General features: G+C 41.2%; 2 protein-coding genes across 4 annotated transcripts in view; both read right to left on the reverse strand.

Annotated features, from left to right (window-relative positions):
* Window positions 1-234: 234 nt before the first annotated feature.
* Window positions 235-4,320, reverse strand: ltc4s (leukotriene C4 synthase). The gene is made up of 5 exons (XM_084718320.1): window positions 4,001-4,320; window positions 2,665-2,764; window positions 1,888-1,958; window positions 1,725-1,806; window positions 235-462 (listed from the first exon to the last, which is right to left on the reverse strand). Exons 1-5 carry the CDS (start codon window positions 4,056-4,058, stop codon window positions 321-323), a joined length of 453 nt encoding a protein of 150 aa, XP_084574446.1. The 5' UTR covers window positions 4,059-4,320; the 3' UTR covers window positions 235-320.
* A 7,248-nt stretch (window positions 4,321-11,568) lies between these two features.
* Window positions 11,569-21,976, reverse strand: part of maml1 (mastermind-like transcriptional coactivator 1) — a 29,508-nt gene continuing 19,100 nt past the window's right edge. For all 3 annotated transcript variants that reach the window (XM_084718517.1, XM_084718515.1, XM_084718516.1), the window contains 3 exons: window positions 15,883-16,143; window positions 14,453-14,585; window positions 11,569-13,278 (listed from right to left, as the gene is read on the reverse strand). In XM_084718517.1, coding sequence (XP_084574643.1) covers window positions 12,230-13,278; window positions 14,453-14,585; window positions 15,883-16,143 — 1,443 coding nt within the window. In that variant the 3' untranslated portion in view covers window positions 11,569-12,229. The remainder of the gene's footprint in view (window positions 13,279-14,452; window positions 14,586-15,882; window positions 16,144-21,976) is intronic.

The raw sequence follows: 21,976 nt of genomic DNA on the forward strand, positions 1-21,976 counted from the left end.
CCGAACACATCATCTATTATTATCAGGTTATTATGGAACTTTTGTCCAGTGACGTCAAAAACAAACCGCTGACCACAGATTTAATGTCTCGTACTTTAAAAACACAGAAAAAGTGTCTTCAAAATGTAAAAACTAAAATAAAACACAACAATTAATAAATAAATAATAAATATAACAGAGGAAGATCGATGAGATTCATGGTAAAACCACACAAATAAGATATTTGTGAATATTTTATTTTCACTAATGAAGTCTGATTTCCTCCTGACGACCTTTGACCCCTGAGATTCATCAGCACCGTCGTTTCCTCTGTGACTCCTTCAGACGAGGTTCAGGGCAGAGCCGAGCTCCCGCAGCAGGTCCACGTTCAGGTAAACTCTGCAGAACGTGAGGAACACACCGAGGCACGAGAACCCGACGAGAACCCAAAGAACCTTAGCGCTGAAATACAGAGGAGCCAGACTGCAGAGAAACAGAGAAAATAAAATCAGCTGATCAGTTCTGTTTTCATTTGGAGGGAGGAAGTGCTCTGACCTTTTAAAGGGATAGTTCAGGGTTTTTAAAGTGAGCTCGTATGAGACACCTGTCCTCGGTGTAGGACCTACAGGACATCATGTCAGGGATCATCAACCAGCAGGTGACGCACACCTGCTCACTGATCACACCACCGTCATTTACCAACAATATGAAACAAAAACATATTTAAAAAGAGAACAAAGTCCTCGTGTTTCAGGAAGGAAAGTTTTTATAAATGTTTAGGACGAGGACATAAAGAGCAGCACAGACTTTTAATCTTCTCTAAAGCCTTATAATCCAGTCAGAACCAGTTTCTAACCAGTCTGACTCCAGAGACACGGGACATCTGATCATTGTGACATCAACAGCTCCTGAGTCATTCAACAGGTGATCTGACAGTGACTCTGCAATTTTACATCTCAGTCACTTTCTGCCACCTGATTTCTACCTGCAGACTGAAAAACACAAACTGCACCGATTCACCTGAATCTACTCAGATTACAATCTACAGACACAAAAGACTTGATCCTCTGTCTCCAACCAGAAGTACATTTACAGTCAATCACAGACAGACACGTGGACTGACAGACAGATGGACAGGTGGACAAGCGGACTGACGGACAGACAGACAGACAGACAGACAGACAGACAGACGGACAGACAGGTGGACAGACGGACAGGTGGACGGACAGGTGGACGGACAGACAGGTAGACAGATAGACTGACGGACAGACAGACAGGTGGACAGACAGACTGATGGACAGATGGACAGGTGGACAGACAGGTGGACAGATGAACAGGTGGACAGACGGCCAGGTGGACGGACAGACAGGTAGACAGATGGACAGGTGGACAGGTGGACAGATAGACTGACGGACAGACAGACAGGCGGACGGACGGACAGACAGACAGGTGGACAGATGGACAGACAGGTGGACAGGCGGACTGACAGGTGGACAGACAGACAGATGAACAGATGGACAGGTGGACGGACAGGTGGACAGACAGGTGGACAGATGGACAGGTGGACGGACAGACAGACAGACAGGTGGACGGACAGGTAGACAGATGGACAGGCGGACTGACAGGTGGACAGACAGACAGATGAACAGACGGACAGGTGGACAGACAGACAGGTGGACAGACAGACAGACGGACAGACGGACAGGTGGACGGACAGACAGGTAGACAGGCGTGACGTGTCCTACCGTCCTTGTGCTGACTGTGAGTATCCGCGGAAGTAAAGGAAGCGTCCGTATAAATAGAGGAGACCACAGACTGAAGACAGACCTGAAACACAAACATTTAAAACATTTAGTGTGTGAAGAAAATATTCACACCAACTGATTCAGGTGTCCTGTGTCTCGTCACCTTGACTGAAGAAGACTCCAGACGTCCACAGGACGGTGATGAAGATGGGGAAATACTCTGAACAGTTGACTCTGAACACAGGAGGAGAAGTGATGAAGATGATAAAATAAATATGAAGCTTAAAGAGGAAGATTCTGACACGACTGTAAATGTCTTCTGTCCAAAGTCGTCCTGTTTAGAGACAAAACGTTGAAAATATCTTGTTTCCATTGGTGCTTAAAGTATTTTGATCCTTTTCTTCAGTAAACATGTCGATACTATAAAGTCAAAAAACTGTTTGTGACCTCAAGTGACCTCAGGATGACAGTGATGACATCATTAGGTCATCGTGATGCATTCAGGTGTCGCTGCTTTAACTTTTAATATTTACATTGATATCTATAATTCATTTCTTCTTTTTCACAAAGAACATTTCAGATTTCCTCGTCTTTCTTTCCACGACACACGACATCACTTTTACCATTCAGACTGATTGATTGATTGATTACTGATGATGTGATGTAAGATTAAATTCACTATAACATCTGTAGCTCAGAAAAATCAATAAATGTCATTTAAATAAGTTCTGATTACATTGAAAATTTAACAATATTTTATGGTAATTTCAAACTTGAAAATAAAAACTGAAACTTAAAAACATTTCATTTATTTGTCATGACCTCTGAGGGTGATGACAAATGTTTTTATTTTTCAATCATTATTTGATTTGATTTGATTTGATTTGATTTGATTTGATTAGATTTGATTAGATTTGATTACTGCAGGCGAGACACTGACTGAGCTCTGAAGACTCTCTCAAACTCTGGAGGTCCAGTGGAGGCAGGAGGAGACACGGAATATTTCCTCCGAGCGTAGATCACCTGAAGAGAGAAATATGCTGCACGCACACACACACACAGAGAGAGAGAGAGAGAGAGAGAGAGAGAGAGAGAGAGAGAGAAACACACACACACACACACACACACACACACACACACACACACACACACACACACACACACATCTATAATCTTTAGTTGAGATCTTTGACTTTTCTTCTTCAGATAAATTTGAATCTTTGAGTTTTAGAAATAAAAAACTTCAGCTGTGAAACTGAACTGATCTCATTATTTGGTTCCTTTTTAATTTTTTTCTAAAACTCAAAAGAAAAAAAGCGCATTAAGAATTTGGGTTGAGCTAAAAAAAAAAATGTCCTGCAGTCTGAGACATTTTGAACGTCCTCAGTTCTTCGGTCTTTACAGTGGACCTGCAGGAATCATAAAGTCACAGGGAGACGCTGGAGACGAGCTAAAGAGACAAATCAGGGTCAGAAAGATTCTGAGTTTGTAAAACGATGTTCACAAATCATTTCACAGCCTGCAGTTGTGTATCACTTGTTGTGTGAAAAACAAGTCCTGCACAGATCAAAGTTTGTGAATGTAGAGATATTGTTTGCACACAGGTATAATCTGCACAGGTGTTTAAGAGTTTGTTTGTACAGAATTTGATTAGATTAAAACTTGTATTCCTGTGTGCAGAACACCTGTTCAAAATAATTCTACAGATACAAAACTTCATTACACGTCAACAAACTCATATATGTTCATGATGTTTTTGCTTTTCCAGCCTCAGACTCTTTGTCTCAGAGCTGCAGACTCCAAATCTCACATCTCTGATTAAAGAATCAAACATTAAATCGAACTGTTAAAGATCTGGATATTAAAGAATCAAACATTAAATCGAACTGTTAAAGATCTGGATATTAAAGCAGTTTGATGTTTTTCACACTTCTCTGATTCAAACATCAAACCTTCAGTCGTGCAGCAGCTGATCAAAGTTCACTCTGTGTTTGGAGTAAAATGCAAAGCTGATTCATAAAAAGAGCTCAGAGCTGATAATGAAACACGAGAGCGGAGAGAAACTGACGGCGCACCTGAAGTTTACAAGATAAAATATACAAATTAAGAGTAAAGCTTGAAAACAAAAATCTATAAATACAAGATAATCTTTCATTTAAATTTTGTTTCTGAGCATCAGAAAATATGTTTTCACAAATACAAACATCACATCACAAATTTTTCATCAAATCAGTTGGCCTCCTCTCATATCTCCCAGCATGCCTTGCTCTTCTCACCTTGCTCCAGGACGCCCAGCACGGTCACGGCGGCGACGAGGACCGTCTCCTCCATCATCTCTGCAGCGACGAGGACGAGTCAGAGCGAACAGGCGAGACGAGAAAACACACCTGAACAGTGACACCGTGTCAGGAAACACAGACAGGTAACACTGAGGGACAGAGGGATGACACACCTGCAGGGGGCGGAGCCAAAACACACAGAGCCAAACATGAACACTCATAAACACTAAATAACATTACATAAACACCTGCAGTGAAGGGACGCCATTTATTATCTGAACCATTTCTGACCACTGAAGAGTTGAACGAGTCACAAATCCTCCAAAATAATCATAATAAAATAAAACTAATAATAATAATGATAACAACAACAACAACAACAACAACAACAACAACAACAACAACAATAATAATAATAACAATAATGATAATAATAATAATAATAATAATAATAATGAAAGTGAGTGAACGACAAACACTTCCTGTTCTGGGATCAGTACTTCAGAACCTTTAATCCGGATCACAATGATCCAGATTTCACTCGTCTCTGCAGCTGTTTTAAGATCAAAACGGATCGAGTCATTGATCAGACATTGATAACATCCTGTTCTTTGAGCCACATTTGTTCTTAAAGGTGACGGAACGTTTTCAGTCTGGATCAGATCAGATTTTACAGTTTTCACCGAACATCAGAGGATTATTTAATTATTATTTAATTTAATCAACTTCAAAAACAAAGAAGAGCTTTAAAAGTGAAAACTGCTTCTGCAGGGTTTGGATCTGATGTTCCTGAAAAAAACTGTTTTCTTTTCTCCATTTTAACTTTCATGAATGTTTTGAAATCAAAGACGCCAAACTGAATCTTAAAAACAACTTAATTTATTAAAATCTCCAGTTTGTGTTGAATAAATGTATTCATTAAAAAAAAACAAACAAAGATGATAAAATATATTATTTAAAACATTTTGTTTGATGAATATTTAAATCATGAAGTTCTTCTCATGATGTTTTCCATATTAGTCCTAAATAGTGTTGGGCAAGTCACTTTTTACTGACTACTCCTTAAAAAAGTTATCACATTACTTAACTCACGTTTGGTATCAAAAGAATTAGTTACATATTACTTTTGTACTTTGTTAGCAGCCTTGTTTTTGCAGAGTTTCTCTGCTGATCCAGTGAACCGTTCACACCCACAGATTCTGTATCTCTTATCTGTGCAGACGTCGGAAACAAAGTAGTCAAATAAACTCGATGTAATCACATTACTTTCTTCTCTCAAAGTATTCCTCTCTCTCTCCCGCCATCCTTTGTTTGGTTTTTGCTGCACGTACACGTCATCATAAGAGCCTCCAGAGGTCACAAAGTAACTCAGTGACTCAGTTACTTGGATTCGTAACTCAGAAAATGACTGTTGTGGAAATTGTAATCCCTTACACTACATATTACTGGGTAAAGTAATAAATTACTGCCTAAGAGTGGTCCAAAGTAAAAGTAAAGTTTGTTGGAGATGACTGACGTGACACTGGTTCTGTTGTGAGTCTGATCAAGTTTTAACCTACAGAGACGTTTCACTCAGTTCTGTCCCTCTGAAGACACGAGACAGAGACACGAGACGCTCTGACTCTGGACCAGGCGGGCGAAGATCGGATCAGAGACTCACTAAAAAGATTTTATTTTCCATAACAGATTAGTTTGTAAAACTCAGGAGATCAGAAGTAAAAATGTTCCTCATGAAGAGAGAAAACTGTGAGGTGATGTAGAACCTTCTGTCAAGTTTAACTTAAAGAACAGAACATCATTCAGGAACGTCAGAGACGTGCAGGTTTAATGTCCCTCCAGAGGAGGACAGACTCTGTTTGTTGACTGTAGCTCTTTTTTTGGTTTTTCTGTCCTGCTTCTGAAGACTTAGTGATGTCCTTTTCACAAACGTGATTCCTTTTGACTCGATGAGTTGAGATCTGAACTTTTTCTGTAGCAGATTTTATTTGTCAAGTTTGGGAGACGAGGAGGAAAATATAATTATAAAGACAGACTCTGCAGCTGTGTTTAGTGTCTTTTAAACCCACAAGGGTTGGACACTTTTTGTGCACGACACAAAAATAAATGGAAATTTATAAGAATCAATCAATCAATCAATCAATCAATCAATCAATCAATCAATCAATCAATCAATCAATCAATCAGAATTTACTAAGAAAGAAGCAAAGCTCAGATCTGCGGCCTGAACAATAACCTGCTGATGAAATGTTCTCAGTCTGACGTGTCAAAATGCTTCTCTGGTCTTTTCTCGTCACTTTAATGTTTGATTTGACAGAAATGTTTTCATGATGTCAGAGGTTCTTTCACAAACACACACAAAAAACACAAACAACCGTCTCGTTTCTAAAGAACTATATTTACATAATACTCTTGTTTTACAGAGAACCATATCAAAAGTATAAAATACTTACAAAAAATCCGCTGCAATATATAAAAATAACATCTATCTTCTCCAGATCGTTAGGAAAGGCTTACATACAAAAAATATATTTATAGACATTTACACAGAGCCCGTTCACAACAGAGAAACCCAGAAAACCCCGGGAGGCTGAGCCACGCTGGAAGCTGAAAGATTCTGCAGGAAATCAATCCATCCACTGATCAATCGATTGATCGATCGGCAGAGAGTTGGATGAAAAACATTAAAAACCAGCAACCAAGCGACCGTTTAGAGAAAAATAACATTACAAATAAAATACACCACATGTCTGCAAACACAAACGCTGCATCCGTTTCTCTGAAGAAGTCAAAAACAGTAGAGTAGACAGAACCACCGGGTCACAGATCCGCCTTAAAACAGAACCACCGGGTCACAGATCCGCCTTAAAACAGAACCACCGGGTCACAGATCCGCCTTAAAACAGAACCACCGGGTCACAGATCCACCTTAAAACAGAACCACCGGGTCACAGATCCGTCTTAAAGGCTGCAGACACGTCAGAGCTACGGGTCAGATCAGGCTGCACACGAAGAATCAAACGATGAATCTGGACATAAAGTGAAGGTCCGACTAATTTAAATCATGAGAACTGTGTGGACACAACAGGTCCGTCTTCATGGTCAAAGTCGTCGTCTGCAGACCGATCAGTCGACAGTTTAACTCGTCATGTCTCATCTTTTTTATGTGACATCGTTTCAGGAAACACAGAGCAAAATTTTGAGTTTGAGAAACATTTTAGGAGCTAAAACTCTACGGAGACAAACCAGGGTCAGAAAGATTCTGAGTTTGTAAAACGATGTTCACAAAATATTTCAGAGCCTGCAGTTGTGTGTCACTCTGTAGAAATATTCTGTGCACATGTTGCAGAAGTGTTTTGTGTGTTTGTGCAGTAATATTTGAAACAGTGAGGTCACACAGTCTGAGACACGGACGGTCAAATTTCCTGTCTTTATATGTGAACCTGAAGCTACGAGGCTCCACGCCATGATGAATGAATGAACTGCATTAACTGAATTAAAAGCCTGCAGAGTGAAAGATTTAACAGATTATCACTGATCTAATATTTGGGTTTTGGGTTTTATTGGGTCCATTTTTGCCTGAATTCAGACTCACAGGCAGAGAGGTGTTTACAACAAAAACCCAAATCTAGGACTGAACACACACGGTGCTTTACAGCCGTAAATGTTTTAATGAGCAAACGTGGTTCTGTGTGAAGAACATCAGGACCTTCAGTGTGAGCTGAAGCTGAAGGTGGAGCATCATTACTGCAAAAACTACCAGCTGAGAACTTCTCATTTTTCTAATTAGACTGAAAGGCAGAATTAAGAAACTTGAATACTCTGATCACTTCTCTGTTGGTGGTCTGCACTTCCGTTACATCTACAGCAGGATGTCAGAAAAACTGTGGAGAGAAGAAGTGAAAACTGTCCAGAAGAGTTTAGTGCTTCATTTTTGAGTTTCAGTAAACGACTGGAATCGGCACAGAGCTGCGGACGAACGGCGCCGCGGACGAACGGCGCTGCAGGTGACGGGGTTTGCGTTGCTGCAGAAGCAGGAAGTGGAGCTGTGACTCAGTTTAAAGCTGCTGAGAACATTTAGATCTGAAACAGAAACGTGCTGATCAGTCTGCACCTTTACATTTTATAGGAACATTTTACTGTTTTTGCACATTTTACTGTCAATCTGCTGCAACTTCTGTCACAAAGAAACTTGTTGATGCATAATAACAGGGTCCAACAGTAACGACTGACAGACGGCACGGGGCCCCATTGAGCCAGGGGTCGAACTAAGTTTAAAAACATTTTAGTTTATGTCTGCTCTGTTTTAAGTAGATGTTTTAAAAAAGAATAAAATGAGAGTTGAACTGCAAGAGATCATTAACTGCATGTTAAAGAAAAGCAAGTGTCTGGGTTGAGAAGGACGACTCAGGTTTGTCTGATGAATCAAGAGCGATTATAACAAAGGACAGATAATTATCTGAAGCAGTCAGTTCAGTATTTGCTGTGAGAAACTGAAATGTGAGACCTGAGTACAGCTGTCAGACACAGTGGAGTAAAAACTACAATACTCACCTCTAACGTGTGGGAAACTTGCACAAAAAGAAAGTGCATAAGTAGAAATTTGAGGGCGCCAAAGAGCGATTATTGTGCCTAACAGTCAAATAATTTCTCTGATTAATTGATTTATTGGAGAATAATTCAGTCTCTTTAATCTGAGAGGGATCAGTGCTCTTTGTGTTTATTTAAATAAAGTTTTTCTGCAGATGATTCTGGTCTCACCTGCTGAAATGAGTTTTATTGCTGTGACCAGAGTTAAATTCTCAGTTTGACTCAAAGAAATTCAGTCAGTTTGTTCAGAGAACCTAAAAATAAAATCACTTTACATGACTGAGGATCATTTCCCTAAACAGAATGCGTCATACGGTTTCAGGTATTTAAATATTCGTCTTATCGGCAGCAAACGTCTCCACATATTTCCCTACAGTATGAAAATGAAGCCACCATCACATCTGCTTTGAATTTCATCACAGTAACATCTTGTGTTAAAGTCACACCACGGCGATGTGAAGCTGAGGCCGATCAGTCAGAAATCTTAAAAACAGCAGCAGGATCCATCATGGTGTAAAATGTGCAAAAAAACAGCGGTCTGGTCCTTTAAAACGACCTGATCAGGTGAAGTGTGAATGTTGTGTGTCTCATTTCAAAGGTTTGACTTCAGCTCTGCTGAAGAAATAAGAAGAAAAACTAAAAAGTTTGAGTTGGAACAGAGTCCAAACTGTGAGTGATGGTCTGTAGGAGGCGCTGTGAGGCAGCAGTGGTTCAGTAGTAGTCTTAATACAACCTTCAGTCTCCAGTCATCAATAAACACTGCAGTGTGTAACACCACACACACACACACACACACACACACACACACACACACACACACACACACACAGAGAGACAAACACACACACACACACACACACACACACACACACACACACACACACACACACACACACACACACACACACACACACAGAGAGAGAGATAAACACAGAGAGACACACACACACACAGACAGAGAGAGACAAACACACACACACACACACACACACACACACACACACACACACACAGAGAGACAAACACACACACACACACACACACACACACACACACACACACACACACACACACACACACAGAGAGACAAACACACACACACACACACACACACACACACAGAGACAAACACAGACACACACACACACACACACAGAGACAAACACACACACACACACACACACACACAGAGACAAACACACACACACACACACACACACACACAGAGACAAACACAGAGACACACACACACACACACACACAGAGAGACAAACACAGAGACACACACACACACACACACACACACACAAACACAGAGACACACACACACACACACACACACACACAAACACAGAGACACACACACACACACACACACACACACACACACACACACACACACACACACACACACACAGGTCAGAGCTCAGCTGCAGACACACACACCGGGCAGAACAGAACTGAAACTCTTGGAAAATAAAAAGTTTGATTTCCGTTTTCATGGAGGAAAAATGATTTCAAGAAAATTCAACCTGAAACTGAAATAACTGGATTTTTTTAAGTGCTGAGTTGATGCAAACAAACAACTAATCAATGAATCAAGAAAATGATCAACCGATCAACTGATAATGAAAAGAGTTGATGAACGGATGCAAACACGGACACACGTCTGTGTGCTCAGCAGGTTTACACCCATTTATCAACTGACACGACTGTGACAGAGTTAATCAATTCATACAATAAATGATCAGCAGACTAATCAGCAAATAATAATAATAATAATGGTTCGCTGCAGCTCTATTTTCCAGACTTTTCTGTAGATATTTGAGAAGATACACGCAGACGTTTGATACAGAAATAAATGTTTTTAAAATCCAACTCGGCCCAAAGAGGAAGTAAAGTGATCAAACTGGAATAAAGTTCCAGATGATCAGTTATCAGTTTAATCACCATCATCAAGGACTGAGGAAATAGTTTTCAAAAGAAAGACGTTTTCAGAATAAAAGTTAATAAAAGTTTTTTCTGTGTGATTATCAATACTTTTTGACAAATGTTAGCACATTTTAACATCATGATAATAAAAGTAAATGTAAGGAAACTTCTCTCATCTCTAGTTTGCATTTGGTGAATCGTGATGTGACGTAAAGATGAAATTCAAAAACATGGAGTTTTATTGTAAATTAATTTGGCGGCGGATGTCTGTGTTTGCTGCAGTTATAAGAAACTCTCTCACATTGTGGTTTGTCTGCGCTGGAAAAAATAGGAACAATAGCTTGGAAACACAAACAGTCTTTCCTTTTTTCCAAACTTATCCAGAGCTGCAGACTGACAGCTGATCCCTATCAGCTTCCTTACGATCTGATCTGACAGATTATTTATATTTGAGATTTTTTTTTCAATGAAAGATTTCGTGACACATCTGAGCTTCTACAGGTTAGAACAACTTCTTTTTAAAATACAAAAATGTGACACTGTCTGTTTTATTATCAGTATCAGCCATGAGAAACTAATTAATGATTATTGATTAAAAAAAAATCATCATATCATGCATCACTATGTTTGAAGTCTCCCAATGATTTTATTTCTTTCTCACTTTAATGTTGGTATTTTGTAGTTTGTTTGGTTTTCTTCATTAGATACAAGTTCACTTTATTTAATGCATTATCCTTTTAAAGGGCTGTTCTGTACATTTATGTATTGTTTTGTTTTTGTTCATAATGTATCGTGTATATGCTGAGGAGTTTGTATTTAGCAACTTTGAGAATGAAAATGATAATAAAACTATAAATCTTGAAAAACAGAAGTTTCTGTCTGGTTATCTATCGATAAACAGTCTCATCAATTGACATAAAAAAGATGAAATATATACCATGATGTGATATTAAACTGCATAAGACATCAGTGTTGTATTTTGTGAGTGAAACGTGTTTCACACTGACGAACTGCAGTAGAACTTTATAGTGTTTTACTATAGAAGAAGTTGAGGAGTTAAACTCGTGTGTGCAGACAGACGTCGGCTCTAAAAACTCATGTTTGATATTTGAATATTGTAAAATGAGAAAAGGTTTAAAGTTCTGTTCTGCCAGATGTTTAATGAGCTGTTCATCGTTCAGTCACCAGGTTTTCAGATGAAGCCTGGTGTCACATCAGGGCTCAGCTCATCAGTGACTCCACTGGTTTCTTTTCTCACCGGTGAGTCAGTTGTTGGATTTTGAAGCTGCAGCTTAAAATCGTCTGATTGACTGATCTCTGACCAGCAGGAACAACAAACCTCCTCCTGATCTGTCAGCTGTGGTGGGACGTGTCCCACTCTGAGGTGGGACGTGTTCCACTCTTATATAAAACAAGAACATGACACAGAAACATCAGATGAGTACAGAACAGCTCATCCAGAACAAAGATCATCGACCTTCATCTAGTTTACAGATGGAGACAGACAGACAGACGCTCATCATCAGCTGGCTGTGTGGCTAATGCTAATGCTAACACCTCGACTTCCTGTCTGGATCTGTTTCGACACATCAGAACAGTGTTGTTGTTTGTTTTAAACATGGTGGCTGCAGGACGTCATTGGCGGCGGCGCTGCAGCCTCTCAGCTCAGCAGGTCCAGGTGCTCCAGGTGCACACAGGTGAGTCTGACTACGGGTGGCTGGCGAGCAGTTCGTCCAGGTCGGCCATCCACTCCTGGGTGCTCTGACCCTTGAGCAGCGAGTCGACCAGCTCGCTCTCGCCGGCGAAACTCCCCGACGCCACGTTGTATCCAAACGACACCTGCTGCTGCTGATTGGCAGTCCTGCTCACCTGGTAACCTTGGTTACACTGCAGTCCCTGGCGGCTGTTGCCCTGTGGCTGTCCGAACACCGCCAGGTCGGGGAGGACGGCCTGGTTCTGACTGGCCTGTTGCTGTTGAGTCTGCTGCTGATTGGCCATCGGCTGGCCGAGGCTCTGAGCATTGGGCGGTGCCCTCTGCTGAGCGGCCGCCATGTTTGTTTGCATCATCTGCTGCCCGGGGTTCATGCCTCCCATTGGACGCCCGCTGGGGTTTGCAACGAAGGGCGTGCCGCCTGGCGGCATCTTGGGAATGCGCGGTTGCTGCTGCATGTGGAAGCTGTTGGCGGGGTTATTGAAGGCGTTTGGCGGCAGGCTGGCGTTACTGGAGGGCGGCTGGTTGGCGAGCTGTTGCTGCCAGGCGGCGCTCTGGGCCCCTTGCATGGCACCGGGCATGGAGCTGGGCAGGCTGGCCCCCATACTGTTTTGCATGGCGCCCGGCATGCGGGCGGCGGCGGCGGCAGCCAGCTGCTGCTGTTTCAACATGGCGGCGTTGGGCTGCGCCTTCAGGTGCTGCTGCTGCTGCGCCAGCAGGTTCTGTCTGTAGGTGGTGCTCATGGGGCCCAGAGGCTGCTGGCGCTGCAGGCCCGGCTGCGGGTGGGACGCGTGGTTCCCGTGGAGGTTAATGTTGTTGTAGAGCACCTGCTGCACGTCCACACCGGCCCCGCCCCCTCCGCCCCCACAGGACGATAGACTGATGTCAGCCTGACTCGCCGCCGGTGGTGGAGCCACACCGCCTGCCGGCCCGCCGCCCTGTCCCATGTTCATACCCATCATACCTTGGTTCTGAGGGAACATACGCTGGGATCCGGGGGCGGGGCCTCCCATGGAGCCAACGTTTGCCATTGGCTGAGAGGAAGCTGTGAAGAAAACAAAAAGTTTGTTTATTACGTCATTATTTATTTATTTATTTGAAACAGATGTGCATTTAACAATTATTTTCATAAATGATAAAACTGCTGATTATTTTCTCCATGAATCGTTTTATCTGTAAACCTTTTGATAAATTACTTTTCACCAGTTTCATTAAATCATAATCTCATTTTGTTCAAAATATTCTGTTTATTATCGTCTTATAAAAATGGTCAAACAGGCTATTTGGTTCCTCATTAATTAATTCATTAATCATTTGAGCTCTAATGAGACTCGTGATCAAACAGATTTAACTGAAACAATGAACAAAAGGGTCATGTTTAGGCTTTTTTAAATGAGATTAGTGATTATTTTTGATCCACTGATAGATTATTGAAACTTGTTGATCATTTCATCCCACTGTTATTAATAAATGTCAGTTTAATGAAGCGGCTCTAAATGAGACATCAGAGCAGAAGTTTGCGTTTCTGTCAGGACGTCGAGGACAAACAGAAAACTGATCAGTTATTTACCAGTCAAATCAGTGGTGAGTATCATTTATACACACACACACACACACACACACACACACACACACACACACACACACACACACACACACACACACACACACACAGGTGCTTGTGTGTGTGTTTGTCCTCATCGTCACGGCAACAACAGATGTGATGTGATAAAACAAACAGCAGCGTCTCGTTCTGAAGCTGTGAAATTAAAGTTTATTGGACCAGCAGCTCCTGTTGTGGTCGAACAAAAACAAAAACAAACACTGGTTTCACACAAAAAAATGATTAAGATGAAATGTAAAATTGTTGTTTTTTTTATATTTTCTGTTGTTTCATCAACTAAAATAATTAGAATACAATGAAATAAACATCCATTGTAAAGCAGTCAGTTCAAATGAATTATTTCCATTTCCACAGGAAAATTCATTTATTGATCTGATGGTTTTATGCATAAATCAATCAATCACAGTTTTCTGAATTTTAAAACATGCAACACCATGAAATCTGTGATCTGAGATGTTTTTAACTTTTTCTTCCAAAAGGAAAATGTTTAAAAGTATAAAGCATCAAAATAAAGTTCCCATGAAGCAGAAAGACTCATGTCAGACACACTGTGAGTGTCTTTAAGTCACACTGATGTCACTTCCTGTTGTCTTACCTGTAAACTGGTTGACCGGTGGCTGTGGGAAAGGGTTCTGATTGGCCGGTTGTCCCGGCTGGTCCTGGTACTGGGGGGGAGGTCGGGTCAGGTGTCTCTGCAGCTGCTGGTCCTGCTGCTGCCGCTGCTTCTCCTGCGCGTGCGCACACACACACACACACACACACACACACACACACACACACACACACACACACAGACAGACAGACACAGACAGACAGACAGACAGACAGACAGACACACACACACACACACACACACGCACAGACAGACAGACACAGACGCACACAGACACACACACACACAAATATTTTTGCACATATTCATACTAGGAACAAACAGACATTCTTTATATTCTTTAAATATACATTTTCTTCCAGGAGCCTGTTTATGTGCATTTCTTTTGTTGTGTTTGCTTTGGCAGTGTAAAAGTCTGTTTCTCATGATAATAAAACCTTTCTGAACTGAACTACAGACAATCGTCTCCCTCTGGTGTTTTAAATGAGACGTATACACTGTGTTTGTGTTACTCCCAGTTCTACTGCAGGTTTAAACAGAAAGTCTCAAAACTCAAATAAAAGAAAAAATGCATCACTAATTCATGTAATCCAACATCAGCAACAATCAACAACAACATACAATCCACATCCAACATCCACTTATTCATTTTATTTGTGTAGTAAGAAAAAGAATCAAAGTGACAGAATTCTTCTTTTTTCTGTCCAGAGAAACTCCAGACCTGATCATCTCGACAATGAGACTGAAGAGATGCACAAATGCAAAACAAAAAAGATGGAACCAGGTTTGTAGATTCTAGTTTTAAGTTTTATTTGGGGCTCATGTTACTGTTGTTGTTGTTGTTGTCTGTGAAGACAGATTCACAAAGAAAGTGAAAGCAATGAATTCTAATTATTGAATATAAATCAAATCATACTGAGTCTCTACAGAAAACATTTTAAATTTTCTTCTTCCCTTCACTTGGAAATCATCTGATTCCACCGAGGGTTCAATGATTGACTGAGTCCAACGTGTTCTAGGGTGATTTTTGTTTTTTTTTTAATTTTGCTAATTTAATGGTTGGCCTCAAAAGAACAAGTGAGAACCACTGTTCTGTGACAGACACTCGTTCAGAACAATCTCCATGAAACCAGAGATGGTGATTGTTGAAACGGTGGACAGACAAACCAAGACCGTTTTGATTAAATGAATTTTGGTTTACAATGAGTTAATGAGGCAATTTAACTGGTCTTACTTGTATTTCTGGATTTAATAAGGAGAATAGGTCTGAAAATATTTCCTTTCATGACTTGTTGACAGTTTATTTCCATGATTCCACTTGATAAAAAGTAGAGAATTAAAAGCTGCATCAGCTGATGGTGTTTATCACGCCGTGGTTGGATGTAAACGTCTCCATCTCTGTTCAGCTTTACCTGTTCAGCCATGAGCTGCTGTCTCTGCATGTACTGCTGCTGCTGCTTCTGCTGTTCCAGGATCTGCTGTTGGTGCTGCTGCTGTTTCAGCGCAGCCGCCACCGCCGCCGCCTGGCTGCTCATGTATGCCCCGTTACCATGGTTACCTGCCATGGCGCTGGCCCCCGGCTGCTGGGTCACCATGGCGTTGTTTCCAGGCGCAGAGGCCATGGTGTTGGCGGGGCCCGGGCCATGTGGAGGAGCCGGGTACGAGTTCTGGTCCTGAAGGAAAAACACAGAGAAAGATGCAGTCATGAAGGAGTCCACCAGGGGGCAGCTGAACCACCAGGGGGCAGCTGTACCACCAGGGGGCAGCTGAACCACCAGGGGGCAGCTGAACCACCAGGGGGCAGCAGGGGGCAGCTGAACCACCAGGGGCAGCTGAACCACCAGGGGGCAGCTGTACCACCAGGGGGCAGCTGAACCACCAGGGGCAGCTGAACCACCAGGGGGCAGCTGAACCACCAGGGGCAGCTGAACCACCAGGGGCAGCTGAACCACCAGGGCTCCCACCACAACAAAAACTATTCTTTCCAGCACCTGAATCTGTTGTTTTTCTCAAATTAAAAATCTAATAACATAAATTCATTGCAACACATGTATAACTGAAAATAAATTCTCTATATTTTTAAGGTTTCCTCCAAAAAACTGATTAAATTCTCTGATTCCAGGACTTCAGACCTCTGCATTTTCCAAAAAGAAAATCCATCCATTGTCTTACTCAAATGCTTTTACTCTGTTTATTTCATTTTAAAATCATTCACTTGCAACCTTGAAGCTTCTTAAATATTAAATAAAAGTCTGTAAAATGCTTCTTGAGCTGCATTTTATGAGCCAAAGGGAGCAATAGAAACTATTCATTATTATAATAAAACAGATGTTTAGATGATAACTCAGGCAGATGGTAGAATAAATCAATTAAAACGAGAATCTGGGGCTTACAGAATTAACTTCAACCCAAAGTTTGTATTATTTATTTGTTTTAACTCTTTTCATCGTTTATTATATTCAGTTTACTTTTCTGTATAATTATCTATGATTTTTCTCCTTGTAAAGCACTTTGCATTTTGCTCAGGTGTTCTACAAATAAGATTAATTCATATTCTTGATAATCATTCTGTCTGCCTAACTTGAAAAAATAAAGACCAACACTGATTATAATTTTTTTTAGACTTTGGAGGATGTGACCAACCAGAGACTGAAGTCATTTACTGAGGAAAAATATCAACGATTAATTGATGATATCAGCAATTAATTTTCTGGAAATCAATTTAACCACTTTGGGAGGAGAGAACAAAAGACTGAGGTGAGGCTGGATTGAGGGATGTGAGAAGACAAAATGTTATTAATTCATTTATTTAAGCACATCAAAGTGGTGTAAATGTACAAAGAGTTATTTTAAAGTACACTAAAAGTTAAAAGGCTCAACAGTGCTGTTTGTCCAGAGGATGGCGCTACAGGAGGGGACAATAGTTTAATATAGTCACAGCCAATTTCAATTTCTTACCTGCAGTTACTGACATTTACATATATGCTATATTTTCTTTTTTTACCTTTATATTTTCAGGTGCTCTTTGGGGGAAACACACTTTAGAGAGTTGGTGGACAAACTTTTTGGAACAGAACAAAATGCAGCAGATGTTTGTCCATCAACTCTCTTTCCACAATGGAGACAAACATATTTCTTCTTGTTGACAGATACATATTACAGATTTCCCTGTAATGGGACCAACAAAGGATTATTGTATACTATATTTTTATCATACACTCAATAAAAGTACAAAAGTATCATCAGCAAAAATGTAACAAAAGTAAAATTACTTGTTACCTTTCAGAGTATAACATTATTTAAAGATAAAAGATGATCTTATCTGATTATTACTGAAACATAAACACACCAGCAGCATTTTAATGTCAGAGAACTTTTTAACAGACATTTAATATACTGCTGGATAGTTTAATCTAAATATATGATATCGCAAATATTAGGGCTGGGCGGTATGACAAAATTTTCATATCATGTTTTTTTTTTTTTTTAAATCATATCGGTTTCACTTTTCATGCAGCAGTTTTCTTACCCACATTTTCTCCTGATGAGAACAGAATTACTGCAGTTGATCGTCTTTAAACAGAACATTTTACTGTCAGAAGGACTGGATCACATCACATGGCGGGGACGACTATACGATTAAAAGACCAGTGTGTAATAATTACAGGAATTTATGTACATAAATGAGATATATTATATATAAGTATGTTATTTATTATTATCAATCAACGTAAACTCATAATCTATATGTTCCCGTTACTTTAGAAATAGCCATTTATAGTTACATACTGTCAGGTCGACTTACGGAGATCATCATCCTGCGCCGTCTACGGCAGCGCAGAGCGGACAAACTGCACTATCAGTGAGTCTTGGGAAGCCCATGGCGACCTTACGTAGACGCCGCAGCGTTAACATGGAAGTAGACGGGGAGGATCGACGCAGGTGATCGCTGGCAGACCATTTAGGGTTGTGAACCTTGACTGGCACAGTTTTGACAAATGGAGGATCATACATACACTGTACCAGAACAAAAAGCAGCGGACAGTGAATCCCCGTAATCCAAGAAGCGGAGACGCGAAGAAAGTAAACGCAAGCATGACAGGAAACGGCAAAAACACGAATCAACATCGGCATAGCGTTTACACGAAGGAAATCGCTGATGGAGGACAAACGTTTTCACAGTGATGCCGAGGTTGCCTGTTTTCTGCTGGACAGGTAATTCATCCTACACACATAATTGTAGTTTGTTGTGAGATAGCTTTCGCTCGCCATTTTGTCTGCTGACAACCTCCGTACTCTTGGTGAGGGAGGGGCGGTGTCGGGGTAAATCCTCTTATTTGCAATCTAAGGTTTGAACACTAGATGCCGCTGGAAATCACACACTTCTCCTTTAAACGTCCCCACACACACACACTAGTCGGCACCAGAAATACTAGCAGTTTAAAATATTTAAAAATAAAATATTTTAAATATTTATCAATCTTTCATTCATGCATGATGTCAGTTATCTGTTGCCTCTAAGATTTTATCCGCCGCCTGCAGCTCCTCTCACCCAGCGTGTATGAACTGGTCGCCATGGCAACACCAGATGTTTACATCAGAGAAGTTGGACAGATGAATGTAGACTGTGACAGAATAAGCTGATATATTTTCACTCGACTGGAGAAACATGACCACATTAAAGAAGACCCGTTGCATCACTTCCTTGTATTTTCTGCATCCCGTGAAAACGGTCTGTTTAATTTTCTCGACCCCCCGGCCTTCCTCCATGTACACCTCCACTCCGCTGTGATTGGTCACACTCCCGAGGACTTCTGAAGGGCTGGCGAGCGCTGTCGAGCCCCACCTCCTCATTTTGCCGGTGTGGGAGTAAACAGCTAACTGTTTACAACTTTATGAAACTGAAATTCTCTTTTGAAAATGTCAAATTTTGAAATACAGCCATATGTGTTGGAATCCCGAATCCAAAGTATACATACACAAACATTTTCTGGCAGCCTTTGCTCAACGTGCTAACACTGAACTCGTTGTAGACAGCAGAGCAGCGCACAGCGATATAACTTGTGAAGCAGAGCGGGGTAGCGGGCAGGCCTACAGCATATGTCTGGGTATGACCATGTAAGTAAGTCTGGCATGCATTAACGTCAATGGGACTACATCGTTAAAAACTAACTGTAAAACACAGCGTGCAGAGCGTGAGCTGCAGGGCTCACTTTGAAATGCATGAACCTCATTATTTGACGCTTTGGAATCATTTAACACGAGTATCCGACATTGTGACGACATTTATGGGTCAGAAAAGAGGAAAAGCATAATAGTTCTCCTTTAAACACAGACACAGACATAAACCTGCAAGAGGAGCTGCTGGTGCTGCTGCTAGCACTGCTAATGTTAGCTACACTGTGTGTCAGGCTAGCAGCTAACATTAGCCACACTGTGTGTCAGGCTAGCAGCTAACATTAGCCACACTGTGTGTCAGGCTAGCAGCTAACGTTAGCCACGCTGTGTGTCAGGCTAGCAGCTAACATTAGCTCTGGGTCCTTTACCTGCAGACACTGTGACCCTCTTCAGTCTGAAAAGATGAAGCGTTTAGTGAGTTGTCGTCTTGTTTTGTACATTAATGAAGCTTGTGTTGCACAGAGCAAAGTAGCATCTCAGCGGCATTTAAAGTACGATTTGGTGATTGTTGACTGTGACCAACGTCTTCAAATGGCTCTTAATACACACACTATTTTTTTTTTTTTACAGACAGTGTTTAACATTATAGATTAATAAATTCTGCTAAATTTAACTGTTTTCTGAGTGTTTTCTGAGTGTTAGACTAGTCTAAATTAAATTTTGTGTTTAATCGACTTTAGTCACCAGGAACATCCCTAGAGCACACGCTCAAGCAAACACGCCTGTGGTGTTGGTGTGCAGCAGTGAAATGGGTCCCTGCTGAAACACTTTCCCGCCGCACACGTTCCGGACGTTGTTTGGGTTCTTCACCGGTATGGTGGTATATGAAAAATTAATATCATAACGAAAATAAAGACCGGTTTTCGGTACGAACCGGTATAACGCCCAGGCCTAATAAATATGATATTTTATTTGTAAAATCTTAATCTGAAAAGTGACTCCAGCTGTCAGATGGATTAAAAGGTTAGTATAAGGAAGTATAAAGTGGCGTAAAAAGGAAATATTCAAGTAAAAGTACCTCAGAACTGTAGTTGAACTTGAGTATATGTATTCAGTTACTTTCCACCCCTGCTGATGATAATGTATGGAGGCCAAACAGGTTAAAAAGTAAAGTCTGTAAAAGTTTGGGTGTCGGTGCTCAGCGATGATAAAGTGCAGCAGGAACAGAGCGTCCCGTCTGCCCCGAGGAAAAATACAAGCAGGAGCAGCTATATTTAAATACAGACACAGAGAATATGAAAGGCTGCTTTGTCACTGCCTCCCTTCACCCCCCTGTGTGAGCCTTAGCAACCAGCTGCTTCACCAACACACACTCTCACTCTCACTCTCACTCACACTCACACTCACACACACACACACACACACACACACACACACACACACACGGTGAGTGAGTGGATGTTGGAGCGTGGGGCCCCGGCCGGTCTGAAGCAGAGCAGCTGAACAAAAGGCCTCCCTGCTGCAGGCCGACTTCACCTCCACTCAACACCACACACACTCTGACTGCTCTGTACTGGTCTTCATCTGCACCTGTTGGACTAAAACCAGTACAACTGGCTGCAGGCCAGCTTGACTCCACATTATCAGCGAACACACAGGCCTAACACAGATTCAGGATTTCAACTTTGGCTTTAACCATGTACAAAAATATCAAAATCTAATCACAAGACCAAAACTTCTCATTTCTTAAACCATTTAAATTTCCCATTAAGTCAAAATGTTGAATTGTTTCTATCACAGACCAACAATGACATAAAGAAGTAATTTTGTGTGCATTCTTCCTGGTATGTTAGAGTTTTAATTAGCTGGAAAACTCCTGCAGAACATCACTGATCAAAAGCACAACGTTATTCACTGGTTTGGGTGAAACTGGATCATATTTTATGGAGAAAATACTGTCTGCTTTTTCCTCTGCTGTCCTCCAGCAGATTTACTTACTTTAGTTAGCTACAGTACCTAACTGCTCACTGATGCTAAGTGTAAGTGGTGGTTGTTAGCGGACAACAGAATCAGGCTGTGAACGCAGCCTCCAAGACAGACGGGGAATACAGGAGTTCCCTCAGGGAACGATAGCTTCATGTGTTGCTAAAGTAGCTAACGGCTAAACAGGATTTCTACTGTAATCTGAAATTCAAGACTTATTTCATGCCCATACTGACAAGATGTACAAAGGACTTAAGGAAAATCCAAGAACATTGTGCATGTAGAGTGGGTCATGTGAGACAGCACTTTGGTGATGGAGGCGTTTACTGGTGGCTTTATGGGAAGTTAGAAAAACTTTAATCTGCCATATGTGACTCTGAGGCCAGCTTATGATTTTGTTGATGA

This window comes from Lutjanus erythropterus, chromosome 5, assembly GCF_056507025.1.
Source record: "Lutjanus erythropterus isolate fLutEry1 chromosome 5, fLutEry1.hap2, whole genome shotgun sequence".
Classification (NCBI taxonomy): Eukaryota; Metazoa; Chordata; class Actinopteri; order Lutjaniformes; family Lutjanidae; genus Lutjanus; species Lutjanus erythropterus.